This window comes from Amblyraja radiata, chromosome 1 (assembly GCF_010909765.2).
Source record: "Amblyraja radiata isolate CabotCenter1 chromosome 1, sAmbRad1.1.pri, whole genome shotgun sequence".
In the NCBI taxonomy this organism is placed as follows: domain Eukaryota; kingdom Metazoa; phylum Chordata; class Chondrichthyes; order Rajiformes; family Rajidae; genus Amblyraja; species Amblyraja radiata.
The window spans coordinates 60,354,254-60,375,495 of NC_045956.1; the positions used below are offsets into that span (position 1 = coordinate 60,354,254).

Sequence of the window (21,242 nt, forward strand, 5' to 3'; positions counted from 1 at the left end):
TACAGCATTATGCAAGCATCTAGCAGCTAACGTGACTTACATCAACTCTTGGGGTAATGTTAGGAAACTTAAAACTCAGTTGGGTGGAAGAGGATTACACTTGTCGTTCGAACACTGCCAATTGTAATGCAGAGAGTTCACTAATACCTTTGAACATCAAGTCGACCCCTTTCTGAATTTTCCATCCTCTTTAAATGCTGACGCTTGCTTCATTCAGACAGCCCTTGTCAGTCTGGTGGAGATTGCTGTCACCAAACTGCCCTGTTCCTGCCCCATGTGTTTGAAACAACACATCACTGACTCCCACTGGATCCCTGGAGTCATACAAAGTTGACAGTGACCAGTAGAAACATCCAGCCCTCAGAATGAGTGTGCAGAAAGGAACTGCAGATGCTGGTATATACTGAAGATAGACACAAGGTGCTGGAGTAACTCTGCAGTGAGGCAGCATCTCAGGAAAACATGGATAGGTGACATTTCAGGTTGGGACTCGGTCTGAAGAAGGATCTCAACCCAAACGTCAGGGAGCATCTCTTGGGAATATGCTTGTGAAGTTTCGGGTCGAGATCCTCCTTCAGACCCTGTTTGAAGAATGATCCTGACCTGAAATGTCACCTATCCATGTTCTGCAAAAATGCTACCAAACCTGTTGAGCTACTCCAGCACTTTGTGTCATCTTTGGCAAACCGGCACCTGCAGTTCCTCGATTCAGAATGACATGAAGATTTGTCCATGTCCATAAATATTGCACAAATCATAAATAAATCCAGCTGGAAACTGAGGATTTACTTCATTCACATAGAGAGGGGAGAATGTAATTGTGGGTTGAAGAGCCTCTTCCTGTGCTGTACTGTTCTAGATCTATGTCTATGTATATGTCTAAGGTAGACCCAAAATGCTGGAGTAACTCAGCGGGACAGGCAGCATCTCTGGAGAGAAGGAATGGGTGATGTTTTGGCTTGAGACCCTTCTTCGGGAAGTCCAGGACAAGGGGTCACAGTTTAAGGATAAGGGGGAAATCTTTTAGGACCGAGATGAGGAAAACATTTTTCACGCAGAGAGTGGTGAATCTCTGGAATTCTCTGCCACAGAAGGTAGTTGAGGCCAGTTCGTTGGCTATATTTAAGAGGGAGTTAGATCTGGCCCTTGTGGCTAAAGGGATCAGGAGGTATGGAGAGAAGGCAGGTACAGGATACTGAGTTGGATGATCAGCCATGATCATATTGAATGGCGGTGCAGGCTCGAAGGGCCGAATGGCCTACTCCTGCACCTATTTTCTATGTTTCTATGTTTCTTCTGACTGAGAGTCAGGGGAGAAGGAGACTAGAGATATGGAGGGGTAAGTTGTGAAAACACAGATCAAAGGAGACGATGACAAGTAAATGTAGAAAGGTTCATTGTTGTCAGAGGGGAAGGTTATAATCAGTAACATTAATCAGAAGGACAGTGAAACTAGTCAGAGAACTAGGGTGGGGGAGGGATGGTGAGAGAGGGAACGCAAGATGATGTGGGATTCACTGCCTGTGTGCGGGGTGGAAACAGAAATGGAACAGGAATATTTTCTCTCCTTCATTGGCATTGATATACAGTAGTTATGTTAATGTGGTATGCTAATAGCACTGGGATCTGTGACAGCAAACAAAAACAATGCATCTTACAAAGTATTATACAAAATCTATCAATATTCATTTCAAGCTTTTGCAGGGTTTTTTTGGCTTTCAATGGTTGAAATTCATTTTTGTATAGAGTTCAGTACGTATCACTATACATAGGCACAAAGATGCCTCTTAGATAAGCATCTCAGATACAGTATAAATGTAGGGTAGTGTGCAGAAAGGTGCAGATGCTGGTTTACACCAAAGATAGACACAAAGTGCTTGAGTAAACTCAATGGGTCAGACAGCATCTCTGGAGAATATGGATAGGTGACATTTCGGATCGGGACCCTTCTTCAGACTGGGTCTGAAGGAGGATCTTGACCCGAAACATCACCTAAACATGTTTTCTGGAGATGCTGCCTGACATTTCGGGTGGAGGTCCATCTTTTATACTAGACAGTGTATAGCAGTAGTACACTTCTTCTTCTTCGTGCGTATGGTGTGTACAGCCTAAAGTTGGAGGTCAACTTGTTCGATTTGATCTTGTTTGTGCACGTCGGGTTGGTTGCATTAGTCGAAACAGGGTGGACCACGTGAAGGTTTCAATCTTGCACCACAGTGGTACACTGAGATTGTATGTAGTCGCCAGGTTTGGCACCAGTTTCAAGTCCCAGTTCACAAGGTCATAAGTGATAGGAACAGAATGAGGGTCCTATCACCACCAAGACCCACCAAGTCTACTCTACCATTCAATCATGGCTGAACTATCTCTCTCCTAACTAACTCTCCCATACTAATCAATAATCTATCTATATCTGCCTTTAAAATATCTATTGGCCTCCACTGTCTTCTGTGGCAATTAATTCCACAGATTCACCACCCTCTGACTAAAAGAAAATCCTCCTCATCTCCTTCCTATAGTAACGTCCTTTATTTCTGAGGCTAAGACTGGTCCTAGACTATCTCACTAGTGGAAACATCCTCTCCACATCCACTCTATCCAAGCCTTTTACTATTCGGTAAGTTGTAATGAGGTTACCCCCTCATCCTTCTAAACTCCAGCGAGTACAGGCCCAGTGCCGACAAACGCTCATCATATGCTAACCCACTCATTCCTGGGATCATTCTTGTAAACTTCCTCTGGACCCTCTCCAGAGCCAGCGCATCCTTCCTCATATCTGGGGCTCAGAGTACTCCAAGTCCTAGTTGTTGCAAATGCAGGGTTAGTTGAAGATTTGAGATGCAAACATGTGATTTTCAAAATATTGACAATATTGAAAAGGGGATGTGTAGGCTTTGGAGAGGATGCAGAAGGCGTTGCCCACAGTGTTGTCTGGATTAGGGAGTATTAGCTATCAGGAGAGGGAAGGCCAGCTTGGATTGTTTTCACTGAAACGTCAGGGACAGAGGGGAGACCTGATGGAGGTATTTAAGGTTATGAGAGGCGTTGTTAAGATAGACAGTTCAGAAGCTTTTGCTCAGGGTGGAAATGTCAAAGTCTAGTGAGCATATCTTTAACGTGAAAGGAGATGGGCAGGGAAACCTTTTTTTACACAGAGTGTGGTGAGTGCCTGGAACGCATTGGACATTATGGTGGTGGTGGAGGCAGGTACAATAGTGGGGTTTGAGGGGTCTATAGATAGGCACATGGGTTTGTTTGCAGGGAATGGAGGGATATGGATTACGTGCAGGCCGAGGAGATCAGTTTAACCCGAATGTGTGTTTGGCACAGACATTGTGGGCTGAAGGGCCGTACTGTTCCATGTTCTATGTTCAACATCGATGGGACCTTAATCAACTGGCCACATGGGCTAGGGAATGGCAATGGAGGTTAATCACGGTAAGTGTCAGATGCTCCAGTTTGGGAAGTCAGCTCAGGGCAGGACCTTCATAGTGAACAGTAGGACCCTGGAGAGTGTTTTAGAGCAGAGTGATCTGGGAGTACAAGTGGCGACACAGAAGCTGCAGATGTTGCTTTACCAAAAAAAACTAAGTGCTGAAGTAACTCTGCAGAACAGGCAGCATCTCTGGTGGACATGAATAGATGATGATTCCATTTTGTACCCCTCCAGACATTGGACGTGACATGAAACATCACCTATTTATATCCTCCAGAGATGTTGCCTGGCCTGTGGTTTTTCAGGAGTACAAGTAAATACTTCCCTGAAAGTGATGCCACAGGTAGATAGGATGGTGAAGAAGGCTTTTGGCATGCTGGCCTTCATAAAGTCATGTGATAGGAGTAGAATTAGGCCATTCAGCCCATCAAGTCTACGCCACCATTCAATCATGGCTGATCTATCTCTCCCTCTTAACCCCATGCTCCTGCCTTCTCCCCATATCCTTTGATTCATCAGTCAGGGAATTAAATATAGAGGTAGACACAAAATGTTGGAGCAACTCAGCAGGACAGGCAGCATATCTGGAGAGAAGGAATGGGTGATGTTTCGGGTCGAGACCCTTCTTCAGGTTACTGTGTCTTCCTTCGATTTAAACCAGCGTCTGCAGTTCTTTCCTACACATAGACGTTGAGGTGTTATGCTATAGTTGTACAAGATGTTGGTAAGGCCACATTTGGTGTACCGTTCAGTTTTGGTCAGCCTGCTGGAGGGAAGATACCATTAAGTTGGAAAGAGCACAGGGAAGATTTATGAGGATGTTGCCAGTGCTCAGGGTCCTGAGCTACAGGGAGAGGTTGAGCAGGCTAGGATGTTATTCCTTGGAGCACAGGAGAAAGTCCCCCCGAAAATGTGGCACCTAGGCTGGGTGAGGCGGCCGATTAGCTGGTCAAATTTCCCCCCTACTGCCGGAGCTCTGGAACTCCAACCCGGCCAGAGCCGGCAGATCCCTTCCCATAGCCGACTTCCGACGCCGACTGTACAAGCCGGTGTGTCGGCTCCTCGGCGGCCTATGCGGACCATTCCAGTACCGTTGGACTCGGAGGCCGTGACCTATGTTGGTCCGGTAAAACAGATAATCCAAAGAAGCTCTGGAACCAAGGGTGGATCTGTATTACTGATGTCATTGCATTATTAAATATTGTTTATATTTTAATTGTGTAACTGCGTTAACGGGAATGTAACATTGCAGCAAGTAATAATGTCCTTGTTCCATACCCAGTGCATGTGATAATTAAACTCTTTTGAGTCTCTCTTGAGCTTTGACTGTTTCAGTAAGATAACTTCCTCTCTCTGTTTCTCTCCCTACAGACACTTCCTGACCTTCCGAACACTTTCTATTTTCATTCCTGTTTACTGAGGCTCGTCTGCAACATCAGATCCTCCTCAAAATCTATCAGTGAAGATTTAAAAATAAACCTTTTTCTCTGTTTGTTTAAAAAGCTCTCCTTTCTATAGATATTCATGAATGAGATAAGCATTTTACTTGAGTCACTTCCCCTAGAGCTTTATGCAAAGTAAAGGTGAGCTGCCAACTCTTCAATCTTGCATTGATTTATGTGTCCAATTAAGTAAAAATATCAAGGAGCAGTTAATTTTGGCTCAGAGGATAAACAGGAACTTCTTAACGGTCTATGTATTCAGCAGAGCCACTGAGTGAGTCCCTGCAACTAAATCATCCATACTGTGGGTGCTGGTGGAAGGATTTATTTTAGTTTAGAAACAGGCCGTTCGGCCCACCGACTCCGTGCCGGCCAGAGATCCCACACACTAACGCTATCCGACACACACTAGGGGCAATTTACATTTTTACAAGCCAATTAGCTTACAAACCTGTACGTCTTTGGAGAGTGAAAGGAAACCGGAGCACCAGGAAAAAACCCATGTGGTTACGGGGAAAACTCCATACAGACAGCACCCGTGGTCAGGATCGAACCTGGGTCTCTGGCGCTGTAAGGCAGCAGCCACCAGCAGTCCTCTATTAATTAATTATTTTTAGGATCTTGCAAGTTTAGAAACATAGAAACATAGAAAATAGGTGCAGGAGTAGGCCATTCAGCCCCTCAAGCCTGCACCGCCATTCAATATGATCATGGCTGATCATCCAACTCAGTATCCCATACCTGCCTTCTCTCCATACCCCCTGATCCCCTTAGCCATTAGGGCCACATCTAACTCCCTCTTAAATATAGCCAATGAACTGGCCTCAACTACCTTCTGTGGCAGAGAATTCCAGAGATTCACCACTCTCTGTGTGAAAAATGTTTTTCTCATCTCGGTCCTAAAAGACTTCCCCCTTATCATTAAACTGCGACCCCTTGTTCTGGACTTCCCCAACATCGGGAACAATCTTCCTGCATCTAGCCTGTCCAACCCCTTAAGAATTTTGTAAGTTACTATAAGATCCCCCCTCAATCTTCTAAATTCTAGCGAGTACAAGCCGAGTCTATCCAGTCTTTCTTCATATGAAAGTCCTGACATCCCAGGAATCAGTCTGGTGAACCTTCTCTGTAGTTTGAGCTATTGTTGTCCAGCTTTTATTTCCCATGAACTGAGATCTTTTAAGATTCAACAACAATAATAGTTTGTGTAATTGCAGAAGGTTCATATCCTCTGAGGGTGAGTACAAGAGATGCATCTCCTGAAGAAAGTTAGTGAACCAAATATTGAACAACGTTTGAAAAACATTTGGGCAGGTACCTGGATAGGAAAGATTCCATAAGGTCATAAGTTATAGGAGCAGAATTAGGCCATTCGGCCCATCAAGTCTCCTCTGCCATTCAATAATGGCTGATCTACCTTTCCCTCTCACTCCCATTCTCCTGCCTTCACCCCATGAGGCCTGACACCCTGACTAATCAAGAATCTGTCAATCTCCACATTAAAAAATATCCAATGACGGCCTCCACGGCAATGAAACCTACAGATTCACCACAGATTTGGAGATATGGACCAAATATGGGCAAGTGGGACTAGCTCAGATGGGGCATCTTGAACGGCAGGGATGAGTTGGGCTGAAGGGCCTGTTTCCATACTATATGACTCGAAATAATGTTTACACAATAATTAGTTAGTTTTCAAAGTTACTAAGATAGACCTAGTTAATAGTTGAGAGATACAGCAAGGAAACAGGCCTTTCAGCCCACCAAGTCAATGCCGACCAGTGATCATCCGTACACTAGTTCGATCCTACACATTAAGGATAATTTGCCGAAGTCAACTACCCTACAGACATTTAGTTTAGTTTTATTTAGTTTAGTTTAGTTTATTGTCACATGTGCCAAAGTACAGTGAAAAGCTTTTTTTCCACCGGTCAGCATAAAGACAATACATGATTACAATCGAGCCGTCCACAGTGTACAGATAAATGATAAAGGGAACAACATATATAGTGCAAGATAAATTCCAGTAAAGTTCAGTTCTATCCCACACTAGGGACAATTTACAGAAGCCAATTAACCAACAAAGCTACAGGTCAGGACTGGTCTCTAGTTGGTCATAGGATGGTTCACTTGCCCAATAACAGCTGGGAAGAAACTGTACAGAAATCTGGAGGTGTTCGTGTCAAGTTAATAAATATAACTGCAGCAACACCAACAAACCTGACTATTGGGAAAAACTCCTTCAGATCAGTGTTGGGAAACGGAAGTCATTCTGTGAGGATGGCTGGAGGCACAGAAACTGCAGGTGCTGGAGTCTTGAGCAAAGCACAAAGTGCTGGAGAAACTCAATGGATCAGACAGCAGATTTACAAGGATGTTGTAAGGCCTCGAGGTCCTGAGCTATAGGGAGAGTTTGGGAAACCTTGGACTATTCCTTGAAGCAAAGGAGGCTGAGGGGTGATCTTATGGAGGTGTAAGAAATCATGAAGGGAATAGATCGGGTAGACGCACAGTCTTTTACCCAGAGTAGGGGAATCAATCACCAGAAGACATAGTTTTAAGGTTAGAGGGGAAAGATTTAATAGGAACCTGAGGGATAACATTTTCGTGTGGGGTATGTAGAATGAGCTGCCAGAGGAGGTAGTTGTGGCAGGTAGAGTAACAACATTTAAAAGACACATGGACAGGTACACGGAGAGGACATTTTGAGAGGGATATAGGCCAAATGCAGACTAGCTTTGATGATGCATCTTGTTCGGAATGCACGTTGGGCCGAAGAGCCTGCCTCCAAGTTGTGTAAGACGAGGCTGTTTGTGGGAGGTTGGTATGCTTCAATTGTTATAACGCATTGGGCGATTATTAGTTCATGAAAGACACTATAGAAGTGTAAGATCAGTCCAGTCTACTGTAATGCCCGTCCCACTTAGGAAACCTGAACGGAAACCTCTGGAGACTTTGCGCCCCACCCAAGGTTTCCGTGCGGTTCCCGGAGGTTGCAGGTGGTTGCCGGATGTTGCAGGTAGTGGAAGCAGGTAGAGAGACTGACAAAAGCCTCCGGGAACCCCACGGAAACCTTGGGTGGGGCGCAAAGTCTCCAAAGGTTTCCGTTCAGGTTTCCTAAGTGGGACAGGGGCATAACTCTGACTCAAATCCTCCCAACGGCAATAAATGTAATTGCACAACATTTAGTTACATGCCATACTTATAGAGCATACTTAATGTAGTTAGGGTAAAATGAGATTTACAGTAGCCCGCATTAACACTGGAGAAACTATCCAAGAGTTTTGTCAAAGACCACTCCTGTTTTGGGTGGCACGGTGGCGCAGCGGCAGAGTTCCTGCCTTACAGCGTTAGACTCGGGTTCAGTTTAGTTTTGTTTATTGTCGCATGTACCGAGGTACAGTGAAAAGCGTTGCGTGTTATCCAGTCAGTGGAAATACTATGCATTACAATCAAGCTGTCCACAGTGTACAGATGCAGGATACAGGGAATAATGTTCAGAGCAAGATAAAACCAAGTAAAGTCTGATTAATGATAGCCCGAGGATGTTCAATTAGTAGATTGGAGGTCAGGACCGCTCTTTATTTAGTGATAAGATGGTTCAGTTGCCTGATGACAGCTGGGAGCCCCTGAATCTGAAGGTTTTCACACTTCTCTACCGCTTGCCTGATGGGGGAGAGGAGAAGGGGGAGTGACTGGGGTGAGACAGGCCCTTGATTATGCTGATGGCCTTGCTGAGGCAGCATGAAGTGTTTAGAGAGTCAACGGAAGGGAGGTTGGCTTGCCTGAAGGGCTGGGCTGTGTCCACAATTCTCTGCAATTACGTGCAGTTCAATGCTGAACTCGAGTGCTGTCTGTGTGGAGTTTGCACGTTCTCCCTGTGACAGCGCGGGTTTCCTCTGGGTGCTCCGGTTTTATCCCACATCCCAAAGACGTGTGGGTTTGTAACTTAATTGGTCTCTGTAAATTGCTCCTAGTGTGAAGGGGGTGGATAGCAAAGTGGGATAAAGTGATCGACGGTCAATGTGGACGGTGGGCCCAAGGGCCTGTTGCCACGCTGTATCGCTTTGTTTTTACTTAATGGAATGGTGGAGCAGGAAAAGGAGGTTTCAAAAACTGAAGGGCCTGTTTCCATGCCGAATCTTTATAAAAATTAGAAACAACAGATATGGATTGTGTCAGATGTGGAAGAATCTGTTCGAAACAGACTTTTTACTTTTTTTCCCAAAAGAGGGGAACAGATTTCTTGTGATAGCTAAATAATTTCACCTTCACAAATCCTCATGTGAACACATCCATCACACACTGCTAAATCCGTGATATTTTGCAGAGAGAATGGTGGTGGGTGTGATGTGAAGGAACCGCAGTTAGAAGGAGTAACATCAGTGTCAAATGAAAAGCTGCAAATGGCTTTCCGTTTGTTTATACTTGCAAACTATTTGTGGAGCATGACAGGCTCCCGGCTTGTCTCCTGTGATTTGTACAGAATATGTCTCCTCTTCCTGGCAACAATTAAACATAAAGGATGAACAAGTAGGATGAGGGTAAATGCTCAGAGACCCTTGCCCAGAGTAGGGGAATTAAGAACCAGGAAGTGTAGGTTTAAGGTGAGAGGGGGAAAACAATTAATAGGAATCTGAGGGGTACCTTTTTTACACAAAGGGTAATGGATGGGTGTATGGAAGGAGCTGCCAGAGGAGGTAGTTGAGGCAGGTGCTATCGCAACATTTAAGAAACATTTAGACAGGTACATGGATAGGACAGGTTTAGAGGGATATGGGACGAACGTGGGCAGGTGGGACTAATGGAGATGGGACATGTTGGTAAGCATGGGCAAGTTGGGCTAAAGACATGTTTGCACACTGTATGAGTCTATGACTATGAGATACAAAATGTAGGAGTAACTCAGCGGGTCAGGCAGCATCTGTGCAGAACATGAATAGGTGATAGCCGTTTTCTCTGAAACATCCGATGGTGAGGGATGACCTGGTTTATAAAATAAACTTAGAGGCATAGATTGGGTAGGCAGTCAGAATCTTCCTCCGCCAGAGTGGTCATGTCCAACACTAGAGGGCATAGCTTTAAGGTGAGAGGCTGAATGTTTAATGGAGATGTGCAGGGCAGGTTTTTTTTTTCACAAAGGGTGGTGGGGGCCTGGAACGTTTTGCCAGGGGTGGTGGTGGAGGCAGATACGATACAGGTGCTCAAAGAGGCTTTTAGATCGGCACGTGGAAAAGCAGGGAATAGAGGGATATGGATCATTTACAAGCAGATGAAATCAGTTTAACTTGGCATCATGTTCGGCACTGACATTGTGGGCCAGTGCTGCTTTATGTTCTCTGTTCCATGTGATGTTTCTGGTCGGGGCCCGTCTTCAGTCTGAAGAAACCTCCCAATCCAAAATATCATCTATCCAAGTTGTCCGGAGGTGCTGCCTGACCCGCTGAATTACTCCAGCACTGAAGACAGTCTGAAGAATGGTTCAGACTCGAAATGTCACCTATTCTTTTTCTCCACAGACGCTGCCTGGCCTGCTGAGTTCAGTATTTGTGTTTTTTTTCCAGTATAAACCAGCATCTGCAGTTCCTTCCAATACACTCCGGCACTCTGTGTCTTATTCTTGAAAACCAGCCTCAGCAGGTCCTTGTAACCAACGGATGAACAGGTGGTTATCGACAGTCAATGCCCAAGTTACAGAGAGGTTACCTTCCCAGAAAACATGTTCCATGATGTGAACGATTTTCCACTTCAAACCCCATGTTATTGTCGCACAAGACATTGGTGAGGCCATAGTTGTACAAGACATTGGTGAGGCTACACTTGGGTGCATTCTCTTCAGTTTTGATCACTTTGCCATGGGAAAGATACCATGAAGCTAGAAAGAGTGTAGAAAGATGTTGCCAGGACTCAAGGGCCTGAGCTACAGGGAGAGGTTGGACAGGCTAGGGCTTTATTCCTTGAAGACTGAGAGGAGATCTTGTGGAGGTCTATATAAACGTGAGGGGAATAGATAGGGTGAGAGTGCTGGTTAACTTCACAGGTCAGGCAACATCTGTGGAGGGAATGGTTGATGGCACAATGGGCTAAGTGTTCGGCTGGCAACCGGAAGGTAGCCGGTTCGAATCCCGCTTGGAGTGCATACTGTCGTTGTGTCCTTGGGCAAGACACTTCACCCACCTTTGCCTGTGTGTGAATGTGTGTGAGTGATTGGTGGTGGTCGGAGGGGCCGTAGGCGCAGATTGGCAGCCACGCTTCCGTCAGTCTGCCCCAGGGCAGCTGTGGCTACAGAAGTAGCTCACCACCACCGAGTGTGACTGAGGAGTGAATGAATAATGCGATGTAAAGCGCCTTGAGTATTAGAAAGGCGCTATATAAATCCCATCCATTATTATTATTATTATTATTATTATTATTATTATTATTATTATTATTATTATTATTATTATTATTATTATTATTATTATTATTATTATTATTATTATTATATTAACTGATTGGCCGGGAATCTCTTCCCTTGCCTGTGATGCCTCTTGGAAGTTCTGAAACAATGAAAGATGCGGACACAAAGGAACTGCAAATGCTAGAATCTTGTGCAAAACACAAAGTGCTGGAGGAACTCAGAGGGTGAGGCAGCATCTGTGGAGAGAATATGTCTGGTGAACAATCCCAAACTGAAATGTTACTCCACCACTTTGAGTCCATCTTTGGTATAAACCAGCATCTGCAGTTCTTTGATTCCACAAACACCTATCAGTCTCTGCTTTAATAATACTCAATGACTTGGTTTCCACAGCTATCTATGGCAATGAATTTCATAGAGTCACCAACCTTTGGCTAAAGAAATTCCTCCTCGTCTCCTTTCTAAAGGTATGTCCTTTTATTCTGAGGTTGCGGCCTCTGGTCCTAGTTAGTTAGTTAATTAGTTTAGTTTATTGCCATGTATAGCAGGGTACAGTGAAAAGCCTTTGTCGTGGGCTAACCAGTCAGCGGAAAGACAATACATGATTACAATTGAGCCATCAACAGTGTACAGACACAGGATAAATAGAATAATGCTTAGTGCAATGTAAGGTTCAGTAAAGTCTGATTAAAGATAGTCTGTGGGTCTCCAATGAGGTAGATAGTAGCTCAGAACTGCTCTCTAGTTGTTGACAGAATGGTTCAGCTGCCTGATATCGGTTGCGATGAAACTGCCCCTGAATCTGGAGGTGTGTGTTTTCACACTTCTATACCTTTTGCCTGATGGGAGAGGGGAGGAGGGAGTGACCGGGGTGAGACTTGTCCATGATTATGTTGGTGGCCTTGCGGAGGGAGCATGAAGTGTAGATGGAGGGAAGGGAGGTTGTTTTTTGCGATGGTCTGGCCTGCGTCCCAGACCAACCCAGACCAGATGCCATAGAAATGGAAAAGGTGTTCTATTCATGGATGGGAAACACTAACGGCACAAGAATGGCTGGCAATGGTACGACAATCATGACCCACCTGTAGTGTCGTCCACATACTCTTCCGTGGTGTGTTCCTTCTGATGCACCCACTCACTGTTACACTTGAAGTATATCTGAGTGGCGGGGCTTGCTTTGCAGTACAAGTTGACCGGCTTGTTCTTCACTATGTACGCATCCCGGGGCTCGATCAGGAAACGTGGCAGAGGCTCCGGAGGGTCAGATGGGAAGAATTCGGGAAGTTCTCCAAAGAAGTCATCATCTGGAGAGACAAAGAGAGGAGCGGTGAAGTTATAAGTACACCCACGGTGCATTAAATACAGTCTGATGCTTCATATTGAAGATTTAAATAAGGGTGGCACGGTGGCGCAGCAGGAGAGTTGCTGCCTTACAGCGCCAGAGACCCGGGTTTGATCCTGTCTACGGGTGTTGTCTGTACGGAGTTTGTACATTCTCCCTGTGACCACATGGGTTTTCTCCAGGTGCTCCGGTTTCCACCCACATCCCAAAGATATGCGGGTTTGTAGGTTAATAGTGGGGGGGAAACCAGAGCACCTGGAGGAAACCCACGCTGTCTCTGGCAGTGTGAGTCAGCAGCTCTACCAGTTATGCCATTGTGCTGTCCTGATTGTGTGGAGAATTTCAGTGCTGGATTTAAATGACTTTACCAGGTCTGGAACAGATAGGTGATAAATTGTAATCATATTAAAGGATTATTTTTACTATTTTAAGAGGAGCATTGCATAAAATGGTACGACTTTCCAGCTCCATCTTGTTCTAGTCCATATGACCTTGTTCTGTCTCAACAGCAACCTAACCTAGTCCCACCACATTGATGAGATGTTCAAGAAAATACATCAGCACATTTACTTTCTTAGGCAACTGAGAAAGTTTGTCATGTCCACAGGACTCTTTAAGTTTAGTTTTAAGACTCTTTAAGTTTAGTTTTAAGATTATTATTGTCACGTGCACAGAGATACAGTGATAAGCTTTCTTTCGCATACTATCAAATCAGATCAGAAATAATACATAAATACGACCAAGCCAAACTCAAGTACAGTAGGCAGAGCAAAGGGGAAGATACAGAGTGCAGAATATAGTTCTCAGCATTGTAGCGCACCAGTTCCACGGACAAAGTCCAATGTCCGCAATGGGGTAGAGGTGAATCGGACACTACCCTAGCTTATGGAGGGACCATGCAGAAGCCTGATAACAGAGGGGACGAAGCTGTTCCTGAGTCTGGTGGTGCGCGCTTTCAAGCTTCTGTACCTTCTGTCAGACAGGAGCGGAGAGAGGAAGGAATGGCCGGGGTGGGACAAGTCTTTGATTAAGTTGGCTGCTTTCCTGAGGCAACGTGAAGTGTAGATGGAGTCAATGACCAGGTCTGGTCTGTGTGATGGACTGGGTTATATCGACAACTCTCTGCAATTTCTTGCAGTCTTGGGCAGAGCTCAAACCAAGCTGTGATGCAAGTATTCTGGCGGGATGCATCTCAGCCCATTGACGGCAACAGCTGCATTCTTGACCGCCTGAACCTGCAGAGAGTGGTAAACACGGCCCAGTCAATCACAGGCTCCTCACTTCCTTCCATCCAGTCCATCTTCATGGTGCTTTGCATCAGGAATGCTGGAGGTATCATCAAGAATGCCCGCCACCCTGGACATTCCCTTTTCTCCCTTCTAGGCGAAGATACAGGAGCTTGAAAACCCAGTTACCCAGAGAAGAACAGCTTTTTCCCCCGCTGTTTGAAGTCTCTGGGCTTGTACTCGCTGGAGTTCTGAAGGATGATGGATTGAAACCTACTGGATAATGAAAGGCCTGGACAGAGTGGATATGGAAAGGATGTTTCCAGTAATGGGAGAGTGTAGAACCAGAGGGCACAGTCTCAGAATAAAAAGGATGTACTTTCAGAATGGAGATGAGGAGGAATTTATTTGGCTAGAGGACGGTGAATCTGTGGAATTTATTGTCAGAGACAGCGGTGGAGGCCAAGTCATTGGGTATTTTAAGGCAGAGATTGATAGGTTCTTGGTTAGAATCATCGAGCGATACTGTGTGGAAACAGGCCCTTCGGCCCAACTTGCCCACACCGGCCAATATTGTCTGGTGTGGGAAGTTGGGCCAAAGGGAGGTTGGAACCGAAGTTTAAAAGGGCCTGTCCCACGAGCATGCGACTCCATGCGGCAAGCGCGACCTAAAGGGCTTGTCCCACGAGCATGCGACTGCATGCGGCAAGCGCGACCAAACCAGAAACGGTGGCCGCGAGGAGGCCGAGTGAGTGACATGAAGTTCGAGCGAAGTCCGCAGGAAGTTCGCGCATGACGTACGGCATTGAGGCGGTGCGTACAGCGTCGAGGCGGCTGCGGGCCTGCAGGCCGTTGCCGCGCGGAATTTATGAACACGGTCAGTTTTTCGGAGCCCTGCGCGATGTCGGGACCAGCTCCGCACAACTCCATACGGCTCCGGCGATCGAAGTGGGACCGGCCCCGCGAGGCCGTACGGCTCAAGCGACCACGTTAGGTCGCGCTTGCCGCATGGAGTCGTATGCTCGTGGGACAGGCCCTTTAGGGTGTCGAAGGTTACAGGGAGAAGGCAGGAGAATGGGCTTGAAGGGAAAAATAGATTAGCCATGATCGAATGGGGGAGTAGACTTGATGGGCTTAATTGGGCTAATTCTGCTCCCATGTCTTATGGTCTTACTGCAATCAGACTCCTGAACCAGTCAGCTATTTCACACCTCCTTCCCGGAGTTGCAGCCACTTACTCTTTCAGTTATTGCATGGCTGTATTTGATAGTTTTCTGCATTATTTTAGATTGCCCTCCAATCTTGCACCATTCAGCTGGTTTTCATTCATCACTGTATTTATTATTGTATTTAGCATTACCTGTTTACTCTGTGTGCTTCATGCATGCAAGATATTTGATTGCACCCTGTGGTATATGACAATAAACTAATCTATCTTAGTCCTGAGAGCTGCAAGGTGCCAAGTTGGAAGATGAGTCTTCGCTCTTTCAGCAGACATTGAGATTGGGTTGAACAATTCAGCAGGTTGAAGATAAAGAGATCAGAGCAAAAATGGGTAAGGGAATTATAGTAATTTAATTTAGTTGCCGTTCACGGTGATTAACTGCACGGAAACAAATGGTTTTCATCCCTCCAATGTGTCTGTTACTTATGTCCTCTGGTTCCCAGCTTTAGACCTTAGAGATACAGTGTGGAAACAGGCCCTTCGGCCCACCAAGTCCATGCCAAACGGCAATCACTCCATACACTAGCACTTTCCTACACACTAGGGACAATTTACAATTTATTTTACCAAAGCCAATTAACCTACAAACCGGCACATCTCTGGAGCATGGGAGGAGACCGGAGCTCCCGGGGAAAACCCACGCAGTCACAGGTGGAACGTGCAAACTCCGTACAGACAGCACCCAAGGTCAAGATGGAGCCCGTGTCTCTGGTGCTGTAAGGTAGTAGCTCCACCGCTGCACCACCGTGCTTCCCCTCTGTGCCAACAGCTCTCCTGTTCATGGGAACAGCATCTCAAACCTTTATCAAAAAAAGTGCTGGAGCAACTCAGCGGGTCAGGCAGCATCTCTGGAGAACATGGATAGGTGACCTTTCGGGTCGGGACCCTTCTTCAGACTGTTTGTGGGGGAGGGGAAAGAAAGCCAGGGGAGTAGAAGGGCAGGACAAAGCCTGGCAGAAGATGAGGGATGGGGTGGGACCTAATTAAATTACGATAATTCCCTCACCTAATCCTGCTCTGACATGTTTATCGTCATCCTCTTCCTTAGCCTCTCGTTGTAACTAATACCTAAGGGGAGACCTGAGAGAAGTATATAAAATGATGGGAGCCATACATAGGGTTGTCAGATAGAGCTCTTGTTCCCAGGGAGGAAACATCAAAGACCAGAGGGCACAGTGTTACAGTGAGAGGGGTAAAGTTTAAAGGAAATGTGCAGGGAGGTTTTTCCACAGATAGTGGTGGGTGTTGGGAATGTGCTGCGAGGGTTGGTGTTTGGGGCAGATGTGATAGTGGCGTTTAAGAGGCTTTCGGGTTGACATTTGGATCCACAAGGAATAGAGGGATAAGGATTATATGCAGGTAGAGAAGAGTTGGTCTTGGCGTCATGTTCAGCACAAACATTATGGGCCAAAGGGCCTGTTCTTGTGCTGTACAGTTCTATGAATCTATCTGTCTATAGTTCAATAAACCAATGTTCTTGTAGAGTAGACGCGATGGGCTGAATGGCCTAATTCTGCTCCTATGAATTACGAACACTTAAAAGACATTTGAACAAGTGCATGAATAGGAAAGGTTTGGGGAAATGGGCCAAACTCAGGCAGGTGGGACTAGTGCAGATGGGATATGTTGGTTGGCACAGGAAAGTTGGACCAGGGCCTGATTCCGTGCTGTTTGACTATAAAAAAATCTTACTATACTTAGGCACAATCATACTAAAGGGCCTGTCCCACTCTACCAGTTTACCCAAGAGCTCTCCCGAGTTTAAAAAAAAAAATCAAACTCATGGTAAGTACGTAGAATGTACGTAGCGGGTACGTCGGAGCTCGGGACGTCTCTTAGCGGCTCGTAACGCTAACGGCAGGTACTCGGGAAACGCGGTTGTAAGTTGTTTCAACATGTTGAAAAATGTCCACGAGAGCCCCGAGTACCTACGAGCGGCTATTACCATAATTTTCCAAGTTTGAATCAGGGGAAACTCGGGAGAACTCTTGAATTACCTGGTACAGTGGGACAGGCCCTTTAGGTACAATTGTGTAAGAATAGTAGATTGCACTGAAGAGCCTGTATCTGTGCTGTAGGACTCTATAAAAATCTTACTCTACATCGGATAGACACAGAGTGCTGGAGTAACTCAACGGGTCAGGTAGCATCTCTGGAGAAAAAAAATGGATGACGTTTCGGGTCAAAAAGTTCGACCTGAAATATCATCCATCCTTTTTCTCCATAGAAGCTGCCTGACCTGGTGAGTTACTCCAGCACTTTATGTATTTCTTCGGTATAAACTGGCATCTGCAGTTCCTTCCTACACTTACTATACATAGGCAAATTTATACTTAAGTACAGAGTGTACAGATTGCAGTGAGTTTGAGAAGGGGGAAAGATTTTATAGGAATTTGAGGGGTAACTTTTTCACACAAAGGGTGGTGGGTGTATGGAACAGGCAGCTGGAGGAGGTTGTTGAGGCAGGGACTATTGCATTGATTCAGAAGCAATTAGACAGGTACATGGATAGGGTAGGTTTGGAGGAATATGGGCGAAACACAGGCTGGTGGGACTAGTGTAGATGGGGCAAGGTCCTGTTTAATTGCTGTACGACTATGAATCAATGAGTTGTTTTCACAGCGAGTGGTAGTTAACAGCGAGATTCATAAGGTCATAAGTGTGATTTTCTGCACCTTCGAATTGGTAGATGTCATCTTGTGTCAAATTAGGGCATTTTGTTTTCAAATGGCAAAAATGAACATCACTGGGGAAGTAATGGGCTGGCAGATGTTAATATTACCAAAAAACGCTTTCCTGTTGATGCTGATGACTGTCATTAACTTCATTGCCGTTGAGCCACTTTAACTTGTAATGTGTCGTATGTACCTTGCAAGCCAAACTACTTGGGACGCTGCCATAGAGTCATAGAATCATAGAAACATAGAAAATAGGTGCAGGAGGAGGCCATTCAGCCCTTCGAGCCAGCACCGCCATTCATTGTGATCATGGCTGATCGTCCCCTATCAATAACCCGTGCCTGCCTTCTCCCCATATCCCTTGACTCCACTAGCCCCTAGAGCTCTATCTAACTCTCTCTTAAATCCATCCAGTGACTTGGCCTCCACTGCCCTCTGCGGCAGGGAATTCCATAAATTCACAACTCTCTGGGTGAAAAAGTTTTTTCTCACCTCAGTCTTAAATGACCTCCCATTTATTCTAAGACTGTGGCCCCTGGTTCTGGACTCGCCCAACATTTGGAACATTTTTCCTGCATCTAGCTTGTCCAGTCCTTTTATAATTTTATATGTTTCTATAAGATCCCCCTCATCCTTCTAAACTCCAGTGAATACAAGCCTAGTCTTTTCAATCTTTCCTCATATGACAGTCCCACCATCCCAGGGATCAATCTCGTGAACCTACGCTGCACTGCCTCAATCACAAGGATGTCCTTCCTCAAATTAGGCCAAAACTGTACACAATACTCCAAATGTGGTCTCACCAGAGCCCTATACAACTGCAGAAGAACCTCTTTACTCCTATACTGAAATCCTCTTGTTATGAAGGCCAACATTCCATTAGCTTTCTTCACTGCCTGCTGTACCTGTAAGCCAACTTTCAGTGACCGGTGTACAAGGACACCCAGGTCTTGCTGCACCTCCCCCTTACCTAACCTAACCCAATTGAGATAATAATCTGCCTTGTTTTTGCCGCCAAAGTGGATAACCTCACAAGCATCATACAGCGTGGAAAAAAAAGCCCTTCGGCCTAACTTGCCCACACCGGCCAACATGCCCCATCTACACTAGTCCCTCCCGCCTGTGTTTGGCCCAGATCCCTCAAATCTGCCCTAGCCATGTATCTGTCTAAATGTATCTTCAACTTTGCAATAGTCCCTGCTTCAACAACCTCCTCCGGCAGCTTGTTCTCCGCACATCCTGTCCTTTGTGTGAAAGAGTTGCCCCTCAAGTTCCTATTAAATCTTTCTTCCCCTCACCCTTAACCTATGTCCTCTGACTCTCGATTGCCCTACTCTGGGCAAAAGACTCTGTGCGTCTACACGATCTATTCCTGTTCACAAAGTGGATCCTAAAACAATGTCGGAAGAAGAGCACTGTCTGGCTGCTGTTAGAGTCAGTCAGGGGGGGGGGGGAGAACTACTTAAAGTTGGCATAACGTGAGGAGATTGTGCAGTGGAGCAGACAAAATGTGTAGGAAGCTGGTTTTCACTGGACAGGCACAAACTGCTGCCTTGCAGTGGAACTGACGACTATTATCTGCTGATGAGTATCTTGGGACAGTTACAACAAGAGGACGCCAATGACTAACAAATAAAACCCAAATGCCCGCAATCATTTGCCATTTCTCAAACAGTATTGGAATAATGAATATAAATGTACATTTAATGAAATTAGATCCCGGGTTTTAACAGTTACTGCGTGTTGCAGCATAAAAATTAAATCAATCGACTTAGTTCATTAAAGTAATTGAACAAAATGGTTAGGATGTCTGGACAGGTGGATGTGTCATCAGCCATCCTCAATATTCCCAACCACTCCATTCCACTGTCTGCCAAGGGCGCAGCGAGCTGCAACTGTGTGGTGACTGGAACACTGTGGAGCTTCGAGAGAGAGAGGGAGAGGGAGGGAGAGAGGGAGCGAGAGAGATATGGAGGGGAGAGGGAGAGGGAGTAAGAGAGAGAGTAACAGTGCAGCACAAGAACAGGCCCTTCGGCCTACAAAGTCTGAGCTGGATGTGATGCCAAGACCAATGTTTATTGGGTCAGGCAGCTTCTCTAGAGAACATGGATAAGTAATGTTTCGGGTCGGGCTCTTCGTCAGACTTCACATCAGCCTAAAGATGGGTCCCGACAGGAAATGTCACCTATCATGTTCTCCAGAGATGCTGCGTGACCTGCTGTGTTACTCCAGCACTGTGTCCTTTTGTGTCATTCAGCATCTGCAGTTCCTTGTTTCTCCAACTCTTATCTGCTGCACTTGATCCATATCCCACCATTCCTTGCATATCCATGTGTCTATCTAAAAGCCTCCTTAACGGCACCATCATGTTTGCCTCCACCCCCACCCCTGGCAGCACATTAATCAGTTATATTGTTTGACTACTTGTTTGCTATCATCATGCCTTATGCAGCTCCTCAAGTTAATGAGAAGTCCAGAATTTTGGTGCTTTACTTTAGAAGTACAGCAATAAAACAGGCCTTTTGGCCCAGTCCACGCCGACCAGCGATCATTCCATACACGAACACTATCCTATACACTGGGGACAATTTCCACAAGCCTATTAACCTACAAAGCTGTATGTGTTTGGAATGTGTCCTCTATAACTGAGCAAGGGATTATCATTGTGTAAGTAGCAGAAACAAAGAACTGCAGTTGCTGGTTAATACACAAAGAGACACAAACTTTTATCAGGTCAGGCAGCATCTCTGGAGAACATGGACAAGTGACGTTTCGGGTTGAGACCCTTCTTCAGACTCTCGGTCTGGAACTGGACCAGGAATCCAGGTGAGTTGACGGCCCAGGCATGCTGGTGGCCGGGACAGAGGCGAGGTTTGGCGGAGTCGATGGTGGCAGGAGTCCTGGTGAGGGTCGGCGATGGCGGAGGCAGGGGTGGCCTGGAAGTGGCCGGGAGGCGGTGAGAGCCGGGGGTGATGGCAGTAGGCCTGGCCTGGAGAGGGTGCAAGCCAAGGGTGGCGTCAGCAGCCGATAGTAAGTTCGTCCACTATAACTAAAATCCAGAATGGTTAAAACAGGTGTTCACTCTCTATTGACCCTGGATAGTCTGCTCAGGATCTTGTATAATTCACTGGGATCACAGTGAAGCATGAACACAGACTCATCCTAATCAATCTCACCTCCCAGTGCAACCACGGGTGCCTGCGGACTTACTTCGTGGAGCTCGCAATCCCTTTGCCGGGGTCGACCTCGGAGCTCCAACCATGGGTGCTTGCGGACCTGGTCAGAGACTGCGGAGTTTAGAAGGATAAGAGGGGATCTCATTGAAACATGTAAGATTATTAAGGGCTTGGACACGCTAGAGGCAGGAAACATGTTCCCAATGTTGGGGGAGTCCAGAACCAGGGGCCATAGTTTAAGAATAAAGAGGAAGCCATTTAGAACGAAGATGAGGAAACACTTTTTCTCACAGAGAGTGGTGAGTCTGTGGAATTCT

The 21,242-nt window shown here is 45.9% G+C and overlaps 1 protein-coding gene across 6 annotated transcripts in view; it reads right to left on the reverse strand.

Moving 5' to 3' along the window:
• The window catches only part of unc5c (unc-5 netrin receptor C), a 288,173-nt gene that overhangs the window by 80,653 nt on the left and 186,278 nt on the right, over window positions 1-21,242 (reverse strand). For all 6 annotated transcript variants that reach the window (XM_033022624.1, XM_033022615.1, XM_033022604.1 and 3 more), the window contains exon 2: window positions 12,361-12,582. In XM_033022624.1, the coding sequence (XP_032878515.1) occupies window positions 12,361-12,582 (222 nt within the window). The remainder of the gene's footprint in view (window positions 1-12,360; window positions 12,583-21,242) is intronic.